This window comes from Perca fluviatilis, chromosome 14 (genome assembly GCF_010015445.1).
Source record: "Perca fluviatilis chromosome 14, GENO_Pfluv_1.0, whole genome shotgun sequence".
NCBI lineage: Eukaryota > Metazoa > Chordata > Actinopteri > Perciformes > Percidae > Perca > Perca fluviatilis.
The window spans coordinates 1,488,462-1,507,099 of NC_053125.1; the positions used below are offsets into that span (position 1 = coordinate 1,488,462).

The 18,638-nt window shown below is 40.2% G+C and overlaps 2 protein-coding genes across 2 annotated transcripts; one reads left to right on the plus strand and one right to left on the minus strand.

The window, feature by feature from the left end:
- The first annotated feature begins 22 nt into the window (after positions 1-22).
- ccdc96 (coiled-coil domain containing 96) lies at positions 23-17,193 on the plus strand. The gene is made up of 3 exons (XM_039822939.1): positions 23-972; positions 14,722-15,069; positions 15,588-17,193. The coding sequence occupies exons 1-3, from the start codon at positions 202-204 to the stop codon at positions 15,897-15,899; spliced, it is 1,431 nt and encodes a 476-aa protein (XP_039678873.1). The 5' UTR covers positions 23-201; the 3' UTR covers positions 15,900-17,193.
- On the minus strand, positions 3,813-11,855 carry LOC120573289. Its single transcript, XM_039822938.1, has 8 exons — positions 11,481-11,855; positions 9,538-9,825; positions 9,247-9,407; positions 8,823-8,919; positions 6,996-7,337; positions 6,697-6,850; positions 6,505-6,614; positions 3,813-5,038 (listed from the first exon to the last, which is right to left on the minus strand). The coding sequence occupies exons 1-8, from the start codon at positions 11,499-11,501 to the stop codon at positions 4,709-4,711; spliced, it is 1,503 nt and encodes a 500-aa protein (XP_039678872.1). The 5' UTR covers positions 11,502-11,855; the 3' UTR covers positions 3,813-4,708.
- Positions 17,194-18,638: the final 1,445 nt, after the last annotated feature.

Sequence of the window (18,638 nt, forward strand, 5' to 3'; positions counted from 1 at the left end):
CTGCGAGCTTCGCGGCGCAACCTTCCCCACATCCTGCTTGGTTAATATTAATGAGAAGAGGTCGGGGCGCCTCTGATTGGCTCCCGATCCCAGTTTCCAGGACAACCGAAACAAAACGAACAGTTTCAGACTACCGAAGGGCACGAGCCCTTTAGTTCTAGACACATATTGGGGTGTTCTTTTTTTTTTTCCCCATTGAAAATGGATGGAGAGACAGGAAACGAGGTGAAGAATGTTAGGGTGGCGTCAGCAGCAGACTCTACCAGCGAGGAGGACAATTGTGCTGTGACAGGTCATGGAAGTGAAAAGGAAGATGTCAAAGCTGAAACGGTTGCATCAGATCATGATGAAGAAGACTCTGAAAGTGTGAACAACCCCACTAAAGAGGCCGCTGTTGAAGAAGCAGCAGCAGCCACCTCTGAGCCAGAGGAGAACACAAGCGAAGACTTGGATGTGAAGACAAATGAAGTCAGTGAACAGCCAAATGAAGTCAGTGAACAGCCAAATGAAGTCAGTGAACAGCCAACGTCCCACGAGGAGAGTGCAGCTGTTTCCCAGGTTAACAGCAGCGATGGCGATGGGCCCCCCAGTCTGCATCCTGAGACCCCGCAGAGAAAGAAGAACACTAGTCCTACACAGGCCGAAGAAGAGGGATCCACCGCTGCTCCTGCAGACAAAGAAGACAGCAACTATGAAGACATCCATCAGCCCAGGCAGGAGCAGCGTGAGGACAGAGACGTCCCCAGGCCCAGCCAACGCCACAGGCTGCTGCAGATGAAGCTGGCAGAGTTCTTTCAGAAGAAGGCCGGGGACGAGCCCCAGCTGGACAGGGAGGTCCCCGTGTCCGAGCAGGAGTATGAGAAGTACGTTGACCTGCTGGCTGAGCTGAAGCAGCAGCTCGCCGCCGATTCAGAGAGCGCTCAGAGGCAGGCAGAGGAGCTGAGGTTCAAGTCCCAACAGAGGCTGGACAAGGTTGGTCTTGTTGTCAGGGCCCTTGCAGGTTTTCGATATCTTTTCTAAAACTTTTGCCTATAGAATCTGATGATTCCCAAGTTTAAATAGTTGGAAAGTGCGCAAATGTCTTAAAATATGTCAAATCAAGATCAAATAGAACACAATATTTAAATAAATAAGACAGATAAGCAGTATTATAACTGGAGAAATTATGTATTAGCCTATATGGCAAAATTAATTATACTCAAAAAGTCACTATTCATAAGGGGAAAAAGCTTATTTTTTGATGAAGTCGGGACGTTGTGTGAAACGTAAATAAAAGCAAAATACAATGATTTGCAAATCCTTCTCAACCTCTATTCAATGAGTACACTACAAAGACAAGATATTTAATGTTCAAATAGTTTTTTTTTTTACAAATATTCACTCATTTTGAATTTGATGCCTGCAACACGCTACAACAAAGCTGGGACAGGGGCAACAAAAAACTGGGAAAGTTGAGGAATGTTCCAAAACCACCTTTTTGGAACATTCCACAGGTGAACAGGTTCATTGGTCATGATTGGGTATAAAAGGAGCATCCCCAAAAAAAGGCTCAGTCATTCACAAGCAAGGATGGGGCGAGGTTCACCACTTTGTGGACAACTGCGTGAGCAAATAGTCCAACAGTTTAAGAACAACGTTTCTCAAGGTACAATTGCAAGGAATTTAGGGATTTCTTCATCTACACTCTAAGAAGTGATGTGTTAAAAATGACACAACATGTGTTGAATTTTAACACATCTACAGAGTGTGCTCAGGGACAACACATGTTGTGTTAAATTCAACACAGCAAATGTGTAAACCACTTTTACACATTTGCTGTGTTATGCAGCTTAACACATGAATGTGTTAGTTCTACACATTGTGTGTAAATCATGTGTACACCAGATACACACATAAAAGTGTTAGTTGTGTGTAAATTAATTATTGTTTCCTTTAATATAAAAATAATGAAGCAAAAATACATTAATTAGTCATTTATTTAAGATTTCATTTGAAACCCTTTTAAAAAGCACATTTTTTCAAAACTTAAAAGGCATTACAATCATCTGTAATACAATATAACCAGGCATTACATTCATTTGAAATACAATATAAACAGGCATTACATTCATTTGAAATACAATATAAACAGGCATTACATTCATTTGTAATACAATATATATAACACAAGTTCAAAAATCCATGTTTTTTAAAGTAAATTCTGAACATGACATCACCATCAACAGAAGCACCTACAAAATCTTATACCTCGGATTGAGATAGAGCTCTTCAGTGCTAAAATTTGACATAATGTCAAGAGGCCCAACATCTGCAACATCATCTACATTGATCAATTCAAAGTCTTTTGTTTTTGCACAACATATGCATAGAAATGCTCGTCAAAGTACTTCAACTAGTACTCTAATGAGGAAGAAGAATAACCCTCCCTGTGGTAAAACATGAATGATCTCTCCAAATAAGTGCTCCCCGTGATGGTGTGTCTTTAATGGCAGCACCGATCCAGTCCTATGCGTGTGGCCATTTACAGTCAGCGTAATGTAACATAAATGATGCTACTCATTGTGAAATCAGTGTGCAGGGCTGATTTAAGTCCCTCCAGTATAACAGCAGCTTTCTTTAAAGCACCAATGTTCACAGGAAAGGCATTGTCAACACTGTATTTTTTACAAAACGGGTCACCAAGCTTGAAATTGTACATTTGTTGAACCTGATGTTTATAAGCAAGAGTTTTGGCAATATTTTTGAAATTGCATACCACATGCGCTTGCCTTTTCATTGGATTATGCTTTGACTCAAATCTCATACACCACAAGTGAGAAATAGGTCCAAACAAACACAGCATTCTTGGATAGTGTATCATAAAATGGTGCTCGAATTAGATTTTGGCAAAACAACTTCTTGTAAAGCGTATGGTGATCTATGATGAGCTGTTTAAGAAACACAGCAAGCCCAACACTTACAACAGGTGCAAAGATAATGCTGCAGATTTCCCTCAACAAAATGAACAGATGCCAAAACTGGTCTTCCCTATTAATGAAATCTCCCACTAAAAATGGTAAAACTTGCAAGAGACACCACATTTGGGAAGCAGTTTGCCTGACAGCATTTTCAGAAGATCTCAAATTGATAATGGCACTTGGTTTGTTTTTCTCATTCATGTAACCATAGTCAAAACCAGCAATCCTTTGATTAAGTTGCTCTAATGTGAAAAGCTTCTCTTCATAAAATGAAGTGGCGCAACAACAGCTTCACTTCCAAAGGAGCCACAACTCCAGTACATCATGCATTATGTCCACACATGTATTTTCTGTTACATGGAAATATTGCAGACTGTTCAAACAAGAGTTCCTTTTTAACACCAGTTGAGCTTGGATCGCAGAACCTTACATGTTGCTCATAGTTCTCCCTGTTACCTTTTTCGACATTGTCTTCATCAAACACTGACTGTATTTCCTGCTTATCGATCAAACCAAAACTGGCAACATTTGTTTGCAGAAAAGCTTTCCACATATCGCCACACAATGAATGTATTGCCAAATTATCTGCTGTCAAAATTGAAAGTGTTCCATGCAGCTTTTGAGTTTGTCCATTAACTTCAACTTCTATACCAGAGTTTTTCAAGGACTCTGATGTCCTCAAGAAGTGGCTCTAGTATCTTACCAAGCCCATATTTTTCCCTGTCGATTGAATTAAATAACACATATAAGTGAATGTGAGCTAGGGATGAATTGCATTCTGGTGGTAAATTCTGTAGAGTGAAGTATACAGCACCCATTTTATGGATTTTTGTTTTGGAGCCCAGAGGAATTTGTTGTCTCAACATCATCATAATACAACTGAATTTGCAGGGATTCTGGATACAGTTGGAATAGTGGATGAGTAGAGAATTGACACCCATCACTATAGTCTCGCATCATGTTGTCATTCCTTTTCTTGTTTTTTAAGTAGACATTTTGCATTTTTTCATTACTAAATAGAAATTTGATTGTTTCAAGTATTGGTACATACTGACAAGTGTCTGGTGCCAAAACCTGCTTCATTTGTCCCTGTTTCCGTACAGTATCTGCCCTGTGACCAAGGAAAAGTTCCTTTGGCTTGACAAGATGAAATTTTTCTGAAAAATGTGTATTCATTTTAAAAGGAGTGTCTATGTCATCAAACATGTGTTTGGCACTTTCAAACTGTTCCATTAATGGTTGCACAAGTTCATGGTCATGTGGTACCTCCAGATTATTGAACACTGATGAAACCGAATTTTGTAATGTAGCTACAGTTGTTTCCACAAGTTCTTTAACACAAGTTACAGTTCTTGTTACATCCATTAATGTTACATTTGATCCAGCATACATTTTTGCCACAAATGAGGCTGCACTGTCACTTGAAGAAAGAAGTTTAAACCCCTCAGAAGGCTCAGCTAGGTTTTCCTCTAGAGGTGTAGTGTCGATGGTCCCTGGGAAGTCAGTAAATGTTGGGAAGGTCTGAAGAGAAGGTTCAACAACTGTGGTACTTGCTATTTGGTGCTCTCTAGAAAGGTGCTTGGTAAATGAATTAATGCTGTGGTATGTCCTTGGACAACCATCTTGGCTGCAAGTAAGTGTGAACTCCAATCCCTCTGACAATGCATGTATTTCACGAAGGTGCCAAATCAGTTTCTTTATCAGTGTGAATCTTGACGGACATTTTGGACAACTGTACATTTTGGTGGGATCTAATTAATAGACTTGACTTTTGAAATGAGCTCCAATACCTTTGCTCTCCTGTTTGTTGACATGGGTAAGTCGTAAATGTACTCGACGAATGAGAACACAGAGCTGAGCGGGGCTGGGTAGGCCAGGTTGCATACCCAGTAGAGCTTGAAGAGCTTGTCCACAGCACATGCCAGGCCTTCATCCAAGGGGATAGCAATCTTGTCAGACTTGCCCACAATGACATACTGCTGTGACCCTCCCCTTAGATGACCAATGCAGACTAGTTGTGGCTGTGTGCTCTGTGCTGGATCCTGGGATGCATTGTAGAGGGAGGCAATGGTACTTCCTGCCTAAAATTAGAATATAGAAATAAGTAAAGTTAAGTTCAGCAGCAACATGTCGCAAACTAGCTCCTTATAATTAGTTTTGTACATGTTAATATTTTATTAGTGTGCATGCTGACACAGCATTGTCTGACTCTCTGCTTTTTTCCATCTTTCTTGGCAATATTAATGCAAATAATTTCTTCTTTAAAAGGAACAATGTTTAGATATAGATGATCTATTGGCGGAAATGGAATATAATATTCACAACTATGTTTTGATTCAATTTAATGCTTTTAAGAACTCAAGATATTCAATAACCAAATTTGAATAATCCATTTTTTCTTATTTAAGCATAGCAGGTAAGTATAAAGTAAGCAAGTATGTGGTCCTGTGCAGCGGTAGATTTTATGTAGGAATATGGTTATTAGAGTGAGGTAGGCTAATCTAAATTTTGCTAACAGGTAAGTGCAAGTATAAAGTCTGTATTAGGTTCAGTGGTAGGTTTAAAGATTTTACATTAAACAAAAGATTACCCCTACACACTTAACTCCAAGCCACATATGTTTTATGACGTTGTCAATAAACTTAAAATGCTTTCTGATAGCCTTGCACCTACATAATGTGCATATAACTCTCCTTAAAGGAAACGGCAACTTATTGGGACTTTATCTTATTCACCGTAACCCCCAGAGTTAGACTAGTCCATACATACCCTTCTCATCTCTTATTGGGACTTTATCTTATTCACTGTACCCCCCAGAGTTAGACTAGTCCATACAGACCCTTCTCATCTCTTATTGGGACTTTATCTTATTCACAGTAACCCCCAGAGTTAGACTAGTCCATACAGACCCTTCTCATCTCTTATTGGGACTTTATCTTATTCACAGTAACCCCCAGAGTTAGACTAGTCCATACAGACCCTTCTCATCTCTTATTGGGACTTTATCTTATTCACCGTAACCCCCAGAGTTAGACTAGTCCATACATACCCTTCTCATCTCTTATTGGGACTTTATCTTATTCACTGTACCCCCCCAGAGTTAGACTAGTCCATACATACCCTTCTCATCTCTTATTGGGACTTTATCTTATTCACAGTAACCCCCAGAGTTAGACTAGTCCATACATACCCTTCTCATCTCTTATTGGGACTTTATCTTATTCACAGTAACCCCCAGAGTTAGACTAGTCCATACATACCCTTCTCATCTCTTATTGGGACTTTATCTTATTCACAGTAACCCCCAGAGTTAGACTAGTCCATACATAGGGTATGAATGGACTAGTCTAACTCTGGGGGGTTACAGTGAATAAGATAAAGTCCCAATAAGTCGGTGTGTTCCTTTATACAAATTTAAATCAGAAATGTGGACTATAATGACTTTTAAGGCCTAATATTCATACAATTGAATTTAAGACAATTTAAGGACGTGCAGAAACCCCGTCGAGGATTATCAACATTAACTCAAGATTCCCATCAAACATACCGGCACAAAATCAATGAGTTGTGTAATCGCAGACTTGATGCTACAGCGGCTTGCTGCAACTGGTGGAAGGAGATGAGTAAGGACGACCAACATAATGTAGCACTTCTCATCTGCAAAAGAGAAGAGAGGTAAACTTAAGCATATTAAATAATTTTGTGGAAAAATGGAAGAAATTAAATGTAACAAAAATACCATCAGTTTGGTCTTCCATCCCTTCAACAAGAGATGCAACATCACCCTTCTCCCTGGCGGCAACAGCTTTCAGCTTCGGCATGATGCTGGCCTCCCACCGCCTTAGGAACAGGTCCCCCTTTCCTTGATGCATTTTACCAAACTCTGTATCAAGCTGGGTGGTTGCAGTGGACAGAGACACATAATATATAAGCCTCTTCAATTTATAATTACTTGTTTATAATTGCTTTAATCTACATGTACACATAAGTTTAATTGCTGCATTCCGGTTTAAGCAAGGGGTACAAAAAGACACCTACCAGTGTTGGTATATCCAAGAAGCGTGGATACTCTTGCAAGATTTCCTCCATGGTGGGTGAATGTTTGGATATCCACGATCTGCGCCAGGTGAATGTTTTCTGCATCGCTGATTTGATTGAGGACATGTTTTCTGCAGAAGGCCTCAGCCTTTTCATCAGGTTGATGAACTCTCTGACTTCGCTGCCGTCCCCTTCATCCTGCACAGAACTTGACATCTCTTCAACATCTCGGCACCTCTTGTGTCTACTGTAACGCCGCTGGCCTTCTTCTAGCTTCCGGCGGATATTGCGAAGTCTCATCTCCAAAAACCCAGAGTGTGATGCTGGATCGAAGAAATGCTCCTGAGATTTAAGAGGGGAAAAAGACATTTCAAATAATTTTCGGACCGGAATGGAAATTTCAAAACAGAAAATACTGGCTTTAGCATTGTTGTCAGAAAAGAAAGTATTTCAACTTAGCATGTTTCCTTAATATCTGATGACATATTGTGGTCATTTTATGATTTAAAGGAATACGCCACCGTTTGATGAAATAGGGTTATTCACCGTCTCCTCTATATTTAAATGCATTTTTGTCTCGGTGCATGCATTGTCTTAGTCCAGCGGCACCGCTGCTAGCTTAGCTTAGCGTAATGAATGGAATCTATTGTGACCGTGTAGCATGTCGCAAGTAAAAGTGATCCCAACAACAACATAAACAAAACCTCATTACTTCTTGTGGCCTGCATGTTCAAATAAAAATAGCAATGCAGATTAAGACTAGATGATTTCGTAGGCAGATATTGACTGGGACTATATTTGGTGGAAGTAGACTACAGCCGAAGCACTGCTCCTCGGGCACAGAGATATCGGCAGCTCACAGGGCTCTGCGGTCGGCGTCAAGTCACTGTTTTTGGGTTAGTGGACGGGCAGCGGCCCGCCGAGCCCCGCAGAGCTCAGTCAGGGCAGCGGCGTTTTGGTTGTCCACTAACCCAGAAACAGTGACTTTACGCCGGCCACAGAGCCCTGTGAGCTGCCGATATCTCTGTGCAGCCTAAAACGGTAATTGAGCAGCAGAAAGAAAGTTTGGAGTGAGAGAGAAACGTGTGAGGGAGACTGGAGAAAAGGTGACTCTTACTGCAATGAAGAAATCAAAGAAAGCTAATCGGCTTATTGCGATTCAATGTGCTTGTCACGGTGCAGTTACGTCTCCACGCCCTGGTAGTTGTTCTGTGTGTTATTGTGTAGTTGAATAACTGTTAATGTGTTACGTTAACATGCCGGACACCTACCGTATTCAGCCTGTTATTCTGTGTGCTATTGTGTAGTTGACAGATGAAAAAGGCTGTTTTTGGTCTTGGATTTTGTGAAATTAATTTCTAAATATATGCGACTTATAGTCCAGTGCGACTTATATATGTTTTTTTCCTCTTCATGATGCATTTTTTGACTGATGCGACTTATACTCGAGCGACTTATAGTCTGGAAAATACGGTACATATTAACTCACTTTAAATTATTATTAAAGTTAAAAAATATCCTTTGAATGGAAGTAGAACTGGTCATCCAATGTGTTTTATACCAGCCTAAGAGAGGAAATTACACTGTTAGAAGTAGCCAAAAAAAGTATCTCCCACACTATCGTTTTAAAATATAGTAAGCCACAAAGTATCTCTGGGTTTTACATTCAGGACTAAGTAGATTTCTGCCTTACCTTAAAATGTAGTTGGATAAAATCACGTTTTAATTAAAAAAAAACATTCTGATTATTTCCCTGTTTCAATATTTAAGCATTGCACACCCATAGCTAGCTCTACCCACTTTTCAACTAAGCAACTTTATACTCACAAAGCCTTCTCCTCTGCCATCAATTTGGACTTTAAGCGATGGGAAGATGGTGATGATGTTCTTTGCAAGAACCACCTTTTCAATAGTGGACGGATAACTAGTGGAACAAACACACAAACAGACAACAACTCATGAGACCTTTTTTCTCTTCTTTTAAAAATGACATGATAAGTCCTTACTGTCAAATGTGTGATGAAAAAGCAACTGTTAACAAAAAATGTGCCCTGTATCAAGCAAATGAGAATGTCTGTATACTTTATCCCCCCATTGTAATTTATACACTTACGACATTCACAATTACATTCAATGCACATATGCTGTACATTTTTAAAATAGTCCAATCATGACAAGTGGGCTTATTCGTATAACCATTCTTATAAGATACAAAAATAATATATAGTTCATGTTCATATACTGTACTTACAATCCATGCTTCTCCACTAAGTCAGAGATGCAAACTTTAATGAGTTTCATTCGGGTCTTCTCTGTAACAATGGCCTTAGTTTGGAGTTCATCAAATATTTCTGGAACTTTCATTTCAAGCAGAGGCCTCAGACCAGCCTGCTGATCCGGCTCCTGTGTAGGCTGAACAGATAATTAAGAGCAGAGCAGAAAGTTAAGACTCTCTGTCTTCTCTGTAGTCTGTCTGACTTTTCTGAAACACAATTTGACTAGCTATACACATGATCCAAAATAAATTATGGTAAAAATGTACCTGCGTTTGACAGACTTCTCTTGGGACAGTTTGAAGATGGGATGCTTCTGAAAAGTGCACTTGGAATCTGTCAAGGTTACTTATCTGCACACTACTGTCAACATCAGTAAACTCTTGGAAATCTGTGTTAAATTTTAAAATCCGGTCAAGGACGAATCCCAATTCACTTGTTTTTTCCAGAAGCTCTGTTGTGCTTTGGACACTGTAAATTTTTCTTTTCAATTCATTTCCATTCTTAAAAGTAGTTGCAAGAACTTTCACAGATTCCTGCGGCCCATGTCTCCCTTCCTGCAAACATGAACAAAAATTAAAGTAAAAATCTAATTCATTGTGATATTGATAATTGTACTAATTGCAAAGTCAAATGTGATTAAATATTCCCATCCAACACAACGCTGAAGTTAACACCTGATTCGCCATTTAAGGGAAATGGAACTTACATACCTGAGCGTCCACTCCACGGTTTTCTGCACTGCACCTCTTAGGATACTGTTGTGATATCATGTTAGACATTTTAGGTAAACCATTAAAGCTGAAACCCATTTCACATTTGTGAAAGCTTTATTGTATTTATGAAAATGAAAAAACTGAAATTTCACTGCTTTTATCACATTGCCCATATTGGACCAGGTCCAGAATCAAAACCACGATAGTGCCGATTTGACAAGTCTAGGTATAGTGGACCTGGTCCAATATTGACAGGTGAAAAAAGCTGTGAAATTGGACTAGTCAGACCCTCATTCACTCTCTCTCACACACACACACACACACACACGCACACACACACACACACACACAAAGACACAGATGCGCGCGCGCGCAAACACACACACACACACAAACAAAGACATGGATGCTCACACACACACAGACGCACGCGCGCGCACACAGACAGACAGAAACAGGTGCACACGTACACAAAGAGACAGATTTTTTTTTCTCACAGAGACAGATGCGCGCGCGCACGCAACACACACACACACACACAGACACACACACACACACGTTAAATATGGACTAACGTTACTTGTGTGTGGGTGTGGGGGGGCAGTAACCCCCCCCCCCCTTTAATTTTCATAAATAAACAGCTTTAATGCTTTACTTAAAATTTCTAACACGATTTCACAACATTAAGAGGAGCAGAAAAGCGAGGAGCGGTCTTGAGCTCGGAGGCTGCAAATCTGTCACCGTCTAATTATTGACGTTTTTCGACCGTTGGTACTCCGATCCCCGTTTACCAGATTTCATGCCGACTTAACAGAAGCAAAGCACTGTCTTACTAAAATGTCTCAAAATTAGTTACACATGGTGTCATTTTTGGTAATTAGTCGGGTAAAAATAAACTTCAAAATCCCAATGGAAGTTTGGTATCGCCAGTCATTAGACGGCCCCTGAATAAGACTAACGTTAAGCATCGACGTTTATCTTTTATGATTTAACGTTAGTTGGCAGATTATATAGCTACATGGCAAATTTACCTTTACATTTTGGTTCGATGACAAGTCTCCAGCTTTAGCTAGCTATATTCCCAGTTGAGATTTCTGTACCATTTAAGGCAAAAATAAAACCGATATGAGAGCCAAGTATGAAGGCTCCGGTAACGTTCAGGAATAACGGGTAATAACGTTAACGTTCGGTAACCGTCAGTTAACTTCCAGAAACCGACCTAAGACGTTAAATACTGTGGCTACAGATTATTAAAGTTACAGCACGGATATTTTGATACATTAATTTAAAATTAATGTACGATAGTTGCGGCTAGCTAACTAATGTGATGTTAACTAGCTAATGTTAGCTAGCTAGATCTAACGGCTCTAAATACTTTAAACCCTGACATTGCCAGCTAACTCAAAAAATATCGTATTTGTCAGATGATCACCAACTTCCAGACGCTTCGAAAACGTCGAGATATTTGCATTACGTTAAGATAAAATAGTGCTTACCGTGGAGTTTGGAGTCTCCATCCTAACCCTTCTCCTTGGACGGGACTGTGGCAGTTTTCTTTAGCGACTCACTGTGGCGCGAATATGGAAGACCGCGAAAAAAGGATGACGCTGTTGCTGGGCAGAATTCAGATTCACTGTCCAACACATCAACTGTGTTAAGCCTTTTTACACATTATTTACACATGTTTTACACTCTTATGTAGAAATCCACACACAATGTGTTAAATGTGTAACAACACATTTTTGTGTGTCATTTTTTAACACATCTCTTCTAAGAGTGTACAGTCCATAATATCAAAAGATCCAGAGAATCAGGAGAAATCTCTACATGTAAGAGACAAGGCTGTAAACCAACATTGAATGCCCGTGACCTTTGATCCCTCAGGCGGCACTGCATTAAAAACTGACATCATTATGTAAAGAATATTACCACGTTGGCTCAGGAAGACTTCGGAGAACCATTGTCAGTTAACACAGTTGGTCTGAAGTCGTACATCAAGCAAGAATGGGAAAGAGTTCCACCTAAAAATCTTCAACAATCAGTGTCCTCAGTTCCCTAAACACTTATTGAGTGTTGTTAAAGGAAAGGTGATGGAAAACAGTGGTAAACATGTCCCTGTCCCAGCTTTTTTGGAACGTGTTGCAGGCATCAAATTCAAAATGAGTGAATATTTGCACACACAAAAAAAACAATACAGTTTATCAGTTTAAATATTAAATATCTGGTCTTTGTAGTGTATTCAGTTGAATAGAGATTGAAAAGCATCATCATTGTTTTCCTATTTGTATTTACGTTTTACACAACGGCCCAACTTCATTGGTTTGTGAGAACTATAAATAGAAACAAATTTACAATCAAAAATGTGACTGAATATCGAAAATAAAATAAATAAGAACATGGACTTTTTGGATGGTATGAAAAGATGGAGGAAAACATTGAACAAGGAGCGTGCAAAAGTTTACATTCTAAAGAATATGTGCAATCTATAGAGATAATAATCCAAAAGATGTGGTTGTTAATGTAATGCATTGAGACAGATGTGGGTGTGTAATGTAAGCTGTAGTGTCCATGGGGCGGGGTAAGTGTCAGTGGGGGTCCCACAGTATAGAAGACACTGTTCTGGAGGTTTTGGTCTTGATGGAACACAGGTTCCTGGTTGGTTTAAAAAGTGTGTCCACTTGCTTTTTGGTACGATGTAGTACATGAACGCACTACTTTTTTTGCCAAAGTTAAAACTTTGATTTTTGAGATTTTTGTATTTCTGCTTTTGTCTTGCATTCTTGCTTGTTTGAAGTGGGAGGGGCTCAGTTACAAAAAAGGTGATGTCATATATTTCTGTGCAGCCGTCAGAGTTTAGCAACATTTGAATCTAAATTAGATGCCAGTTGTGGGGTTGTCTAAAAATCTGACCATTCTACACCCACACAGTCCTGATGCTGAGTTTTTGAGTGTTAAAATGTTAATAAATTATAACTAAGGAAATATTTTCAACATGAATTTGATTGTTTCTTATTTGGTAATGAATATTCAAAGCTATAGAGAAATAACTAAGATTTGAAAACCAAGGGGCTTTTTCAGCGGGCCTTAAAAAGTCTCTGTTTCCTCCAGGGAACAGGAGTACAAGAGGTCTACACATGGTGCTACGCAGTGAGCTGGGTGGAGGTGACGTGCATACTGAACCATGTAGACGTGGCTCTCAGCACTGTGCAAACATGGGAATGCTTTGGGAACAAACTTAGCAAAATCTGGGAAAAAATGGTGTCATTTAAAACCGTGTTTAGGGGTCCAGTTTACCCCATAATGTAAATTACAATTGAAACTTACGCCAATGATTTCCCTAAATCGATTCCGATTCACAAGGTCCCAATTTGATTACATTTTGGAGTCAATAAAATTAGGTTAGGGATTTTTCAGTTATACAAATTTGTATTTGTATCTGAAGTCTCTTTTATATAGACCTTAGTGGTCCCCTAATACTGTATCTGAAGTCTCTTTTATATAGACCTTAGTGGTCCCCTAATACTGTATCTGAAGTCTCTTTTATATAGGCCTTAGTGGTCCCCTAATACTGTATCTGAAGTCTCTTTTATATAGGCCTTAGTGGTCCCCTAATACTGTATCTGAAGTCTCTTTTATATAGACCTTAGTGGTCCCCTAATACTGTATCTGAAGTCTCTTTTATATAGACCTTAGTGGTCCCCTAATACTGTATCTGAAGTCTCTTTTATATAGACCTTAGTGGTCCCCTAATACTGTATCTGAAGTCTCTTTTATATAGGCCTTAGTGGTCCCCTAATACTGTATCTGAAGTCTCTTTTATATAGACCTTAGTGGTCCCCTAATACTGTATCTGAAGTCTCTTTTATATAGGCCTTAGTGGTCCCCTAATACTGTATCTGAAGTCTCTTTTATATAGGCCTTAGTGGTCCCCTAATACTGTATCTGAAGTCTCTTTTATATAGACCTTAGTGGTCCCCTAATACTGTATCTGAAGTCTCTTTTATATAGACCTTAGTGGTCCCCTAATACTGTATCTGAAGTCTCTTTTATATAGACCTTAGTGGTCCCCTAATACTGTATCTGAAGTCTCTTTCCCCAAATTCAGCCTTGGTGCAGAATTCCAGCCACTAGAGCCAGTCCCACAATGAGCTTTCCTGAGTGTGTGCCATTTCTGTCTGTAGCTTTAAATCTATTGAAGATGAGAGAGGGGGGGGGGGATGTGGAAGGTGGTGGTGTGGCCTTGACCAACTGCCACTTTGCTCGTTTGAAAGCCATGATGTCTCTCTCTCTCTCTCTCTCTCATGGGGGGGCCAAATTCTCTGGGTGGGCAAAGCAGAGAAAGGGGAGGTAACCTTGCTCCTTATGACCTCATAAGGAGAAGATTCCTGATTGGCCCATCTGAGCTTTCATTTTCTCAAAGGCAGAGCAGGATACCCTGGGCTCGGTTTACACCTATCACCATTTCTAGCCACTGGGGGACCATAGGCAGGCTGGGGTATATTAATGTTAGAAAACCTCATAAAGTAAAATTTTCATGCCACAGGAACTTTAAAAGATCGATTAGACATAACTCCTTGCATGCGTTTCCATATAACACACAGTTATGTACATATTAAACAATTTATGCTAAAATAAAATATACTTAAGGACCCAAATGAGGGGACATCTACCGGTGCCCACTAAGTGTTAATTGTGTGTTATGGTGTACTTATTAGTGGGTCTCATCTTGGTCCTCAGGTGGAAAATGAATGGCGAGCGTTGGTGGCACTGAAGCAGGACGTAGCTGTGACGGTACTAAGCCGGCGCCTGGGTAAACAGGCTTCTCAGGCCAAAGTTGAGGCAACCCTGGCAACAGAGAAGCTTCTGCAGCACGAGCTGATCATGCTGCGCCGTAAGCACATCAAGCTGCAGATCAAGATTCGCCGGCTGGAGGCACAGCTCCGTGAAGGGGACCAACGTGCCAGGGACCCGTTACAGCTCCAGTTTGAGCAGCTGCAGGCTGAGAGGCTGGAGCTGAAGAAACACACCAAAAAGCAAAATGAGGAATCTTCAAAGATGCATAAAAAGATCAGCAGCAGCTTGGAGGTAGGTTGAAGAACCCACAGGTACAGATTGGGTCCAAGTAATTTGTGTAGTTACTTGACAATGTATGATTTCGGTATAGGGCTGGGTACCAAATTCAATACATTTTAGGCACCAAACGAATTGCCTCCTAAGTATCGAGTATCGATGTTCTTACCATTCATATCATTCAGTACCCAATTGATTAGCCAATTAGCATGCAGCATGCTGCTACCAAGATCTAATAAAGCTGGCGATTGGCTGTCTAACTTTAGACGTCATAGAGACACGCAGGAAAAACTCTACGTTACGCAGAGACGGCTCACGTAGTAGGAGCTGAAAATGTCATGTTGTAATGTTATCATTTCTTTTTGTTTTATAAAATTGGTATTGAAAATAAAATGTAGGAATATCATTGAGGAACCAGTATCGAAGTCGCAGTATTGGTATTGGTACCGGTATGGAAAATGTTTGAATGATACCCCAGCTCTATTTCCATAAGAAGTAATTGAGTCAGCATTGTGTTTCTTCTGCTCTGTCAGCTCCTGTCAAACGTCAAGGAGAAGCTGTTCTGGAGCCAGATGGAGGTCCAGGCCAAGAGAGAGCAGCTGGCCGTGGTGGAGGCCACGGTGGCCAGGAAGAGGGACCTCCTTACCAGGACTCGGCAGGCCCGCAACGGCCTGCAGAGAGACAATGTGAGGCTCAAGGAGCACCGTGGACTTCTGGGGAACAGCGTCCTGCTACGGGACTTTGAGGATACGGTGGACGTCTCCGACCAGCTGGAGGAACAGCTGGAAGATCTGAAGTGCCGGCGAGCCGAGATGGTCTTCAGTTGTGGCACGTGGAGGAAGTAGCTGGAGACAACTTAATGAATGAATGAACAGATGACTGAATTAAGATTTTAAGGTGCGATCAGACTACACAATATCAGCCCGAAAAAAAGCCAGATTCAACAGAGTAGGGTCATCAGGTCGTTGTAAAGCCATTGCCTGTGGTGTGTGCAGACAATGAATAATCCATAAATTATTGTTTCTAGTTGGCAAAAACAATTATGTCGGGTTGAGGTATTCTTTCACCACATTTTGATAGCTGTGAAAATATAATTGCGTCATTAGTTGCACTGAAGCACGTTACATTTAGCAGGAATTAATGTAATTTCCCCAACCCACCATATTACGACCAGAAGACAAATGTCACAAATGAAACAAACCATGGTCAGGACTACTTTACTAAGGCAGTAATGCCCACTGGCCAACATTTCTATACACTCTATCTCAGTGATTCCAAACAGTCGCCAGGGGGTATGGGGAAAGATTATGAAGAAGCTCAACAAAATTGAAAATAATTTAAATTATGATTTGATTAATCAGCTGTAAGACCTGAACACTACATGTTGTGTAAGAGTGTGTGGGAACCAGTTAGAAAGTTGAAACCATTTTATTTCTATAGTTTAAACAGGTAGCTAAAAGTAATGGATATATTGTAGAACTAAATAGCTAAAAGTAACGCCTGAACTGCTGAAATAGTTAGCTGAAAGTACAGATTTAACAATTGAAATGATTATCCTAAGGTAGTGGATAAAGGTTGTAGTCTCGCATTGCCAGACCTTCCTCCACAGCGCTGTGGAGGAAGGTCTGGCAACGCGAGACTACACGATTGCTGACCAAACCAACCTAAATATTGGCTGTTCAACAATCATGAAATACATTACATATGGAACATACATTGGGAATGGATGAAGGGGTACGTTGGGTTCACCTGACAGTGCTGTGGGGGTACCTTGGACCAATAGTTGACTTAATAGTGTTTGCCTCCTTAGGAAGAACTTAATGAGGTTGCATTGACTTGGAACAACTACAGAGTCCGTAAAGTCCACAACTCCTGTAACCTCATGGACGTCTCTCCATATTGCTAACGGTCCCTCACCCGCGTGGAGGCAGGAGATTGTTTGCACCATGTGACCTGGAGAAGTCTGTCTCGAAGAGAGTGTGTTCAAGGACTTGCCCATGTGATAAAGATGGGTTCCATGACTGTGTAGACCTTATGTCCGAGTATAATCTGAAGTTATCAAAAGATATGTTTGAAAAACTGAACCTGTAAATCGAACACCGACAGCTAATAAACAGTGAACTAGATGTTGATCATTAACTGTCCTGGGCCTGTGTCACATTAAGTATTTCAGACATGTTTTGGTTTTGTTTCATATTTCTTTCTGTCAGGAGGTTAACTGCTCCTCAGATCTCTGCAGGGTAAATCCAGACAGCTAGCTAGACTATCTGTCCAATCTAAGTTTTCTCTCACACGTCTAAAACTAATTTTGAACGTACACATGTTCCACCAAAACCAGTTCCTTCCAGAGGCTATTTAGCAGAAGCACCGTGGCTCCGTCCGGCGCTTAGCACCGCCCTAGACGATTGTGATTGGTTTAAAGAAATGCCAATAAACAAAAATATTTTTAATATATACTTTATTGAAAAAGTACAAAAGAAAAACAGAAATCCATCAATCAACCAACATCAATATTCTTACATTACATAAGAGTATATCAGAATAATACAACAGAATTATATCAATGGAAAGGAGAAATTTCAGCTCAATTTCAGATACACTGGGAAAGTGTTTTAGCATTTCATATAATGGTCGTGCTTTTCTTCATTTACCAATTTTAAAGACTTTATGTAAAGTTTAAATTCATATGGGAAAATAATATAACTGGGGGATGATTTCAGGATTCAGTTTTTGTGGATGAAAATGTTTGCCAGACGTAGGATTACATTGCAACAGTTTCATCGTTGCATCATTTTTGTTTTGCATTATTATACCAAGTATGACATTGTGTCTAGATATAGAAGCTGGAAATAGTGAGATATTTAGTTTTATTCCATGTGTGGATGTCAAGCCAAAACATCTGTCCTACCTTACAGGAGGAAAATACATGGTCTGTGGTTTCAACATCATTTCAAAAGAAATGCCAATTAAAGCTGCAAGCAGCGACCGAGGGCCCGTGGTCTACATCACATGTAGACCACACATTCTAAGTTTCATGTAAATCAGAATAACTTTTGCTAAGATAGAACCGTTCATGTTTCGACACCCACCTACAGGAAGTTGTTCCTCCATAACTTGTGCATTGTGTTAGCTATCAAAATTCTTTTGATAACTTTTAGTTACGAGGGTCCACCGAGTTTATATCCAAGTTTTCGTGCAGATTGGACTCACGGCCCAGGAGGAGTTAGACAAAGTAGGTTTCCCATATATCGCAATGTGAATAATTAATAAAAAAAATTCTAACAGCGCCATCTAATGGCCGATTCACTCTAAATTTGGCATGGATGGTCAAGCCCCTATGCGGAACATCTTTGTCATGCTTGGTGGCAATCGGAATAAGTCTTGGTAAGATATGCAACTTCCTGTTTCGACAGCCCCCTACAGGAAGTTGGTCCTCTGTAACTTGCGCATTGTGTTAGCTATCAAAATTCTTTTGATATGTTTTTGTCATTAGGGTCCACCGAGTCTACGTGCACATTTTTGTGCAGATGAGACTCACGCTCTTGGAGGAGTTAAAAAAGGAGGTTTTGCTCAAAGCGAATTTG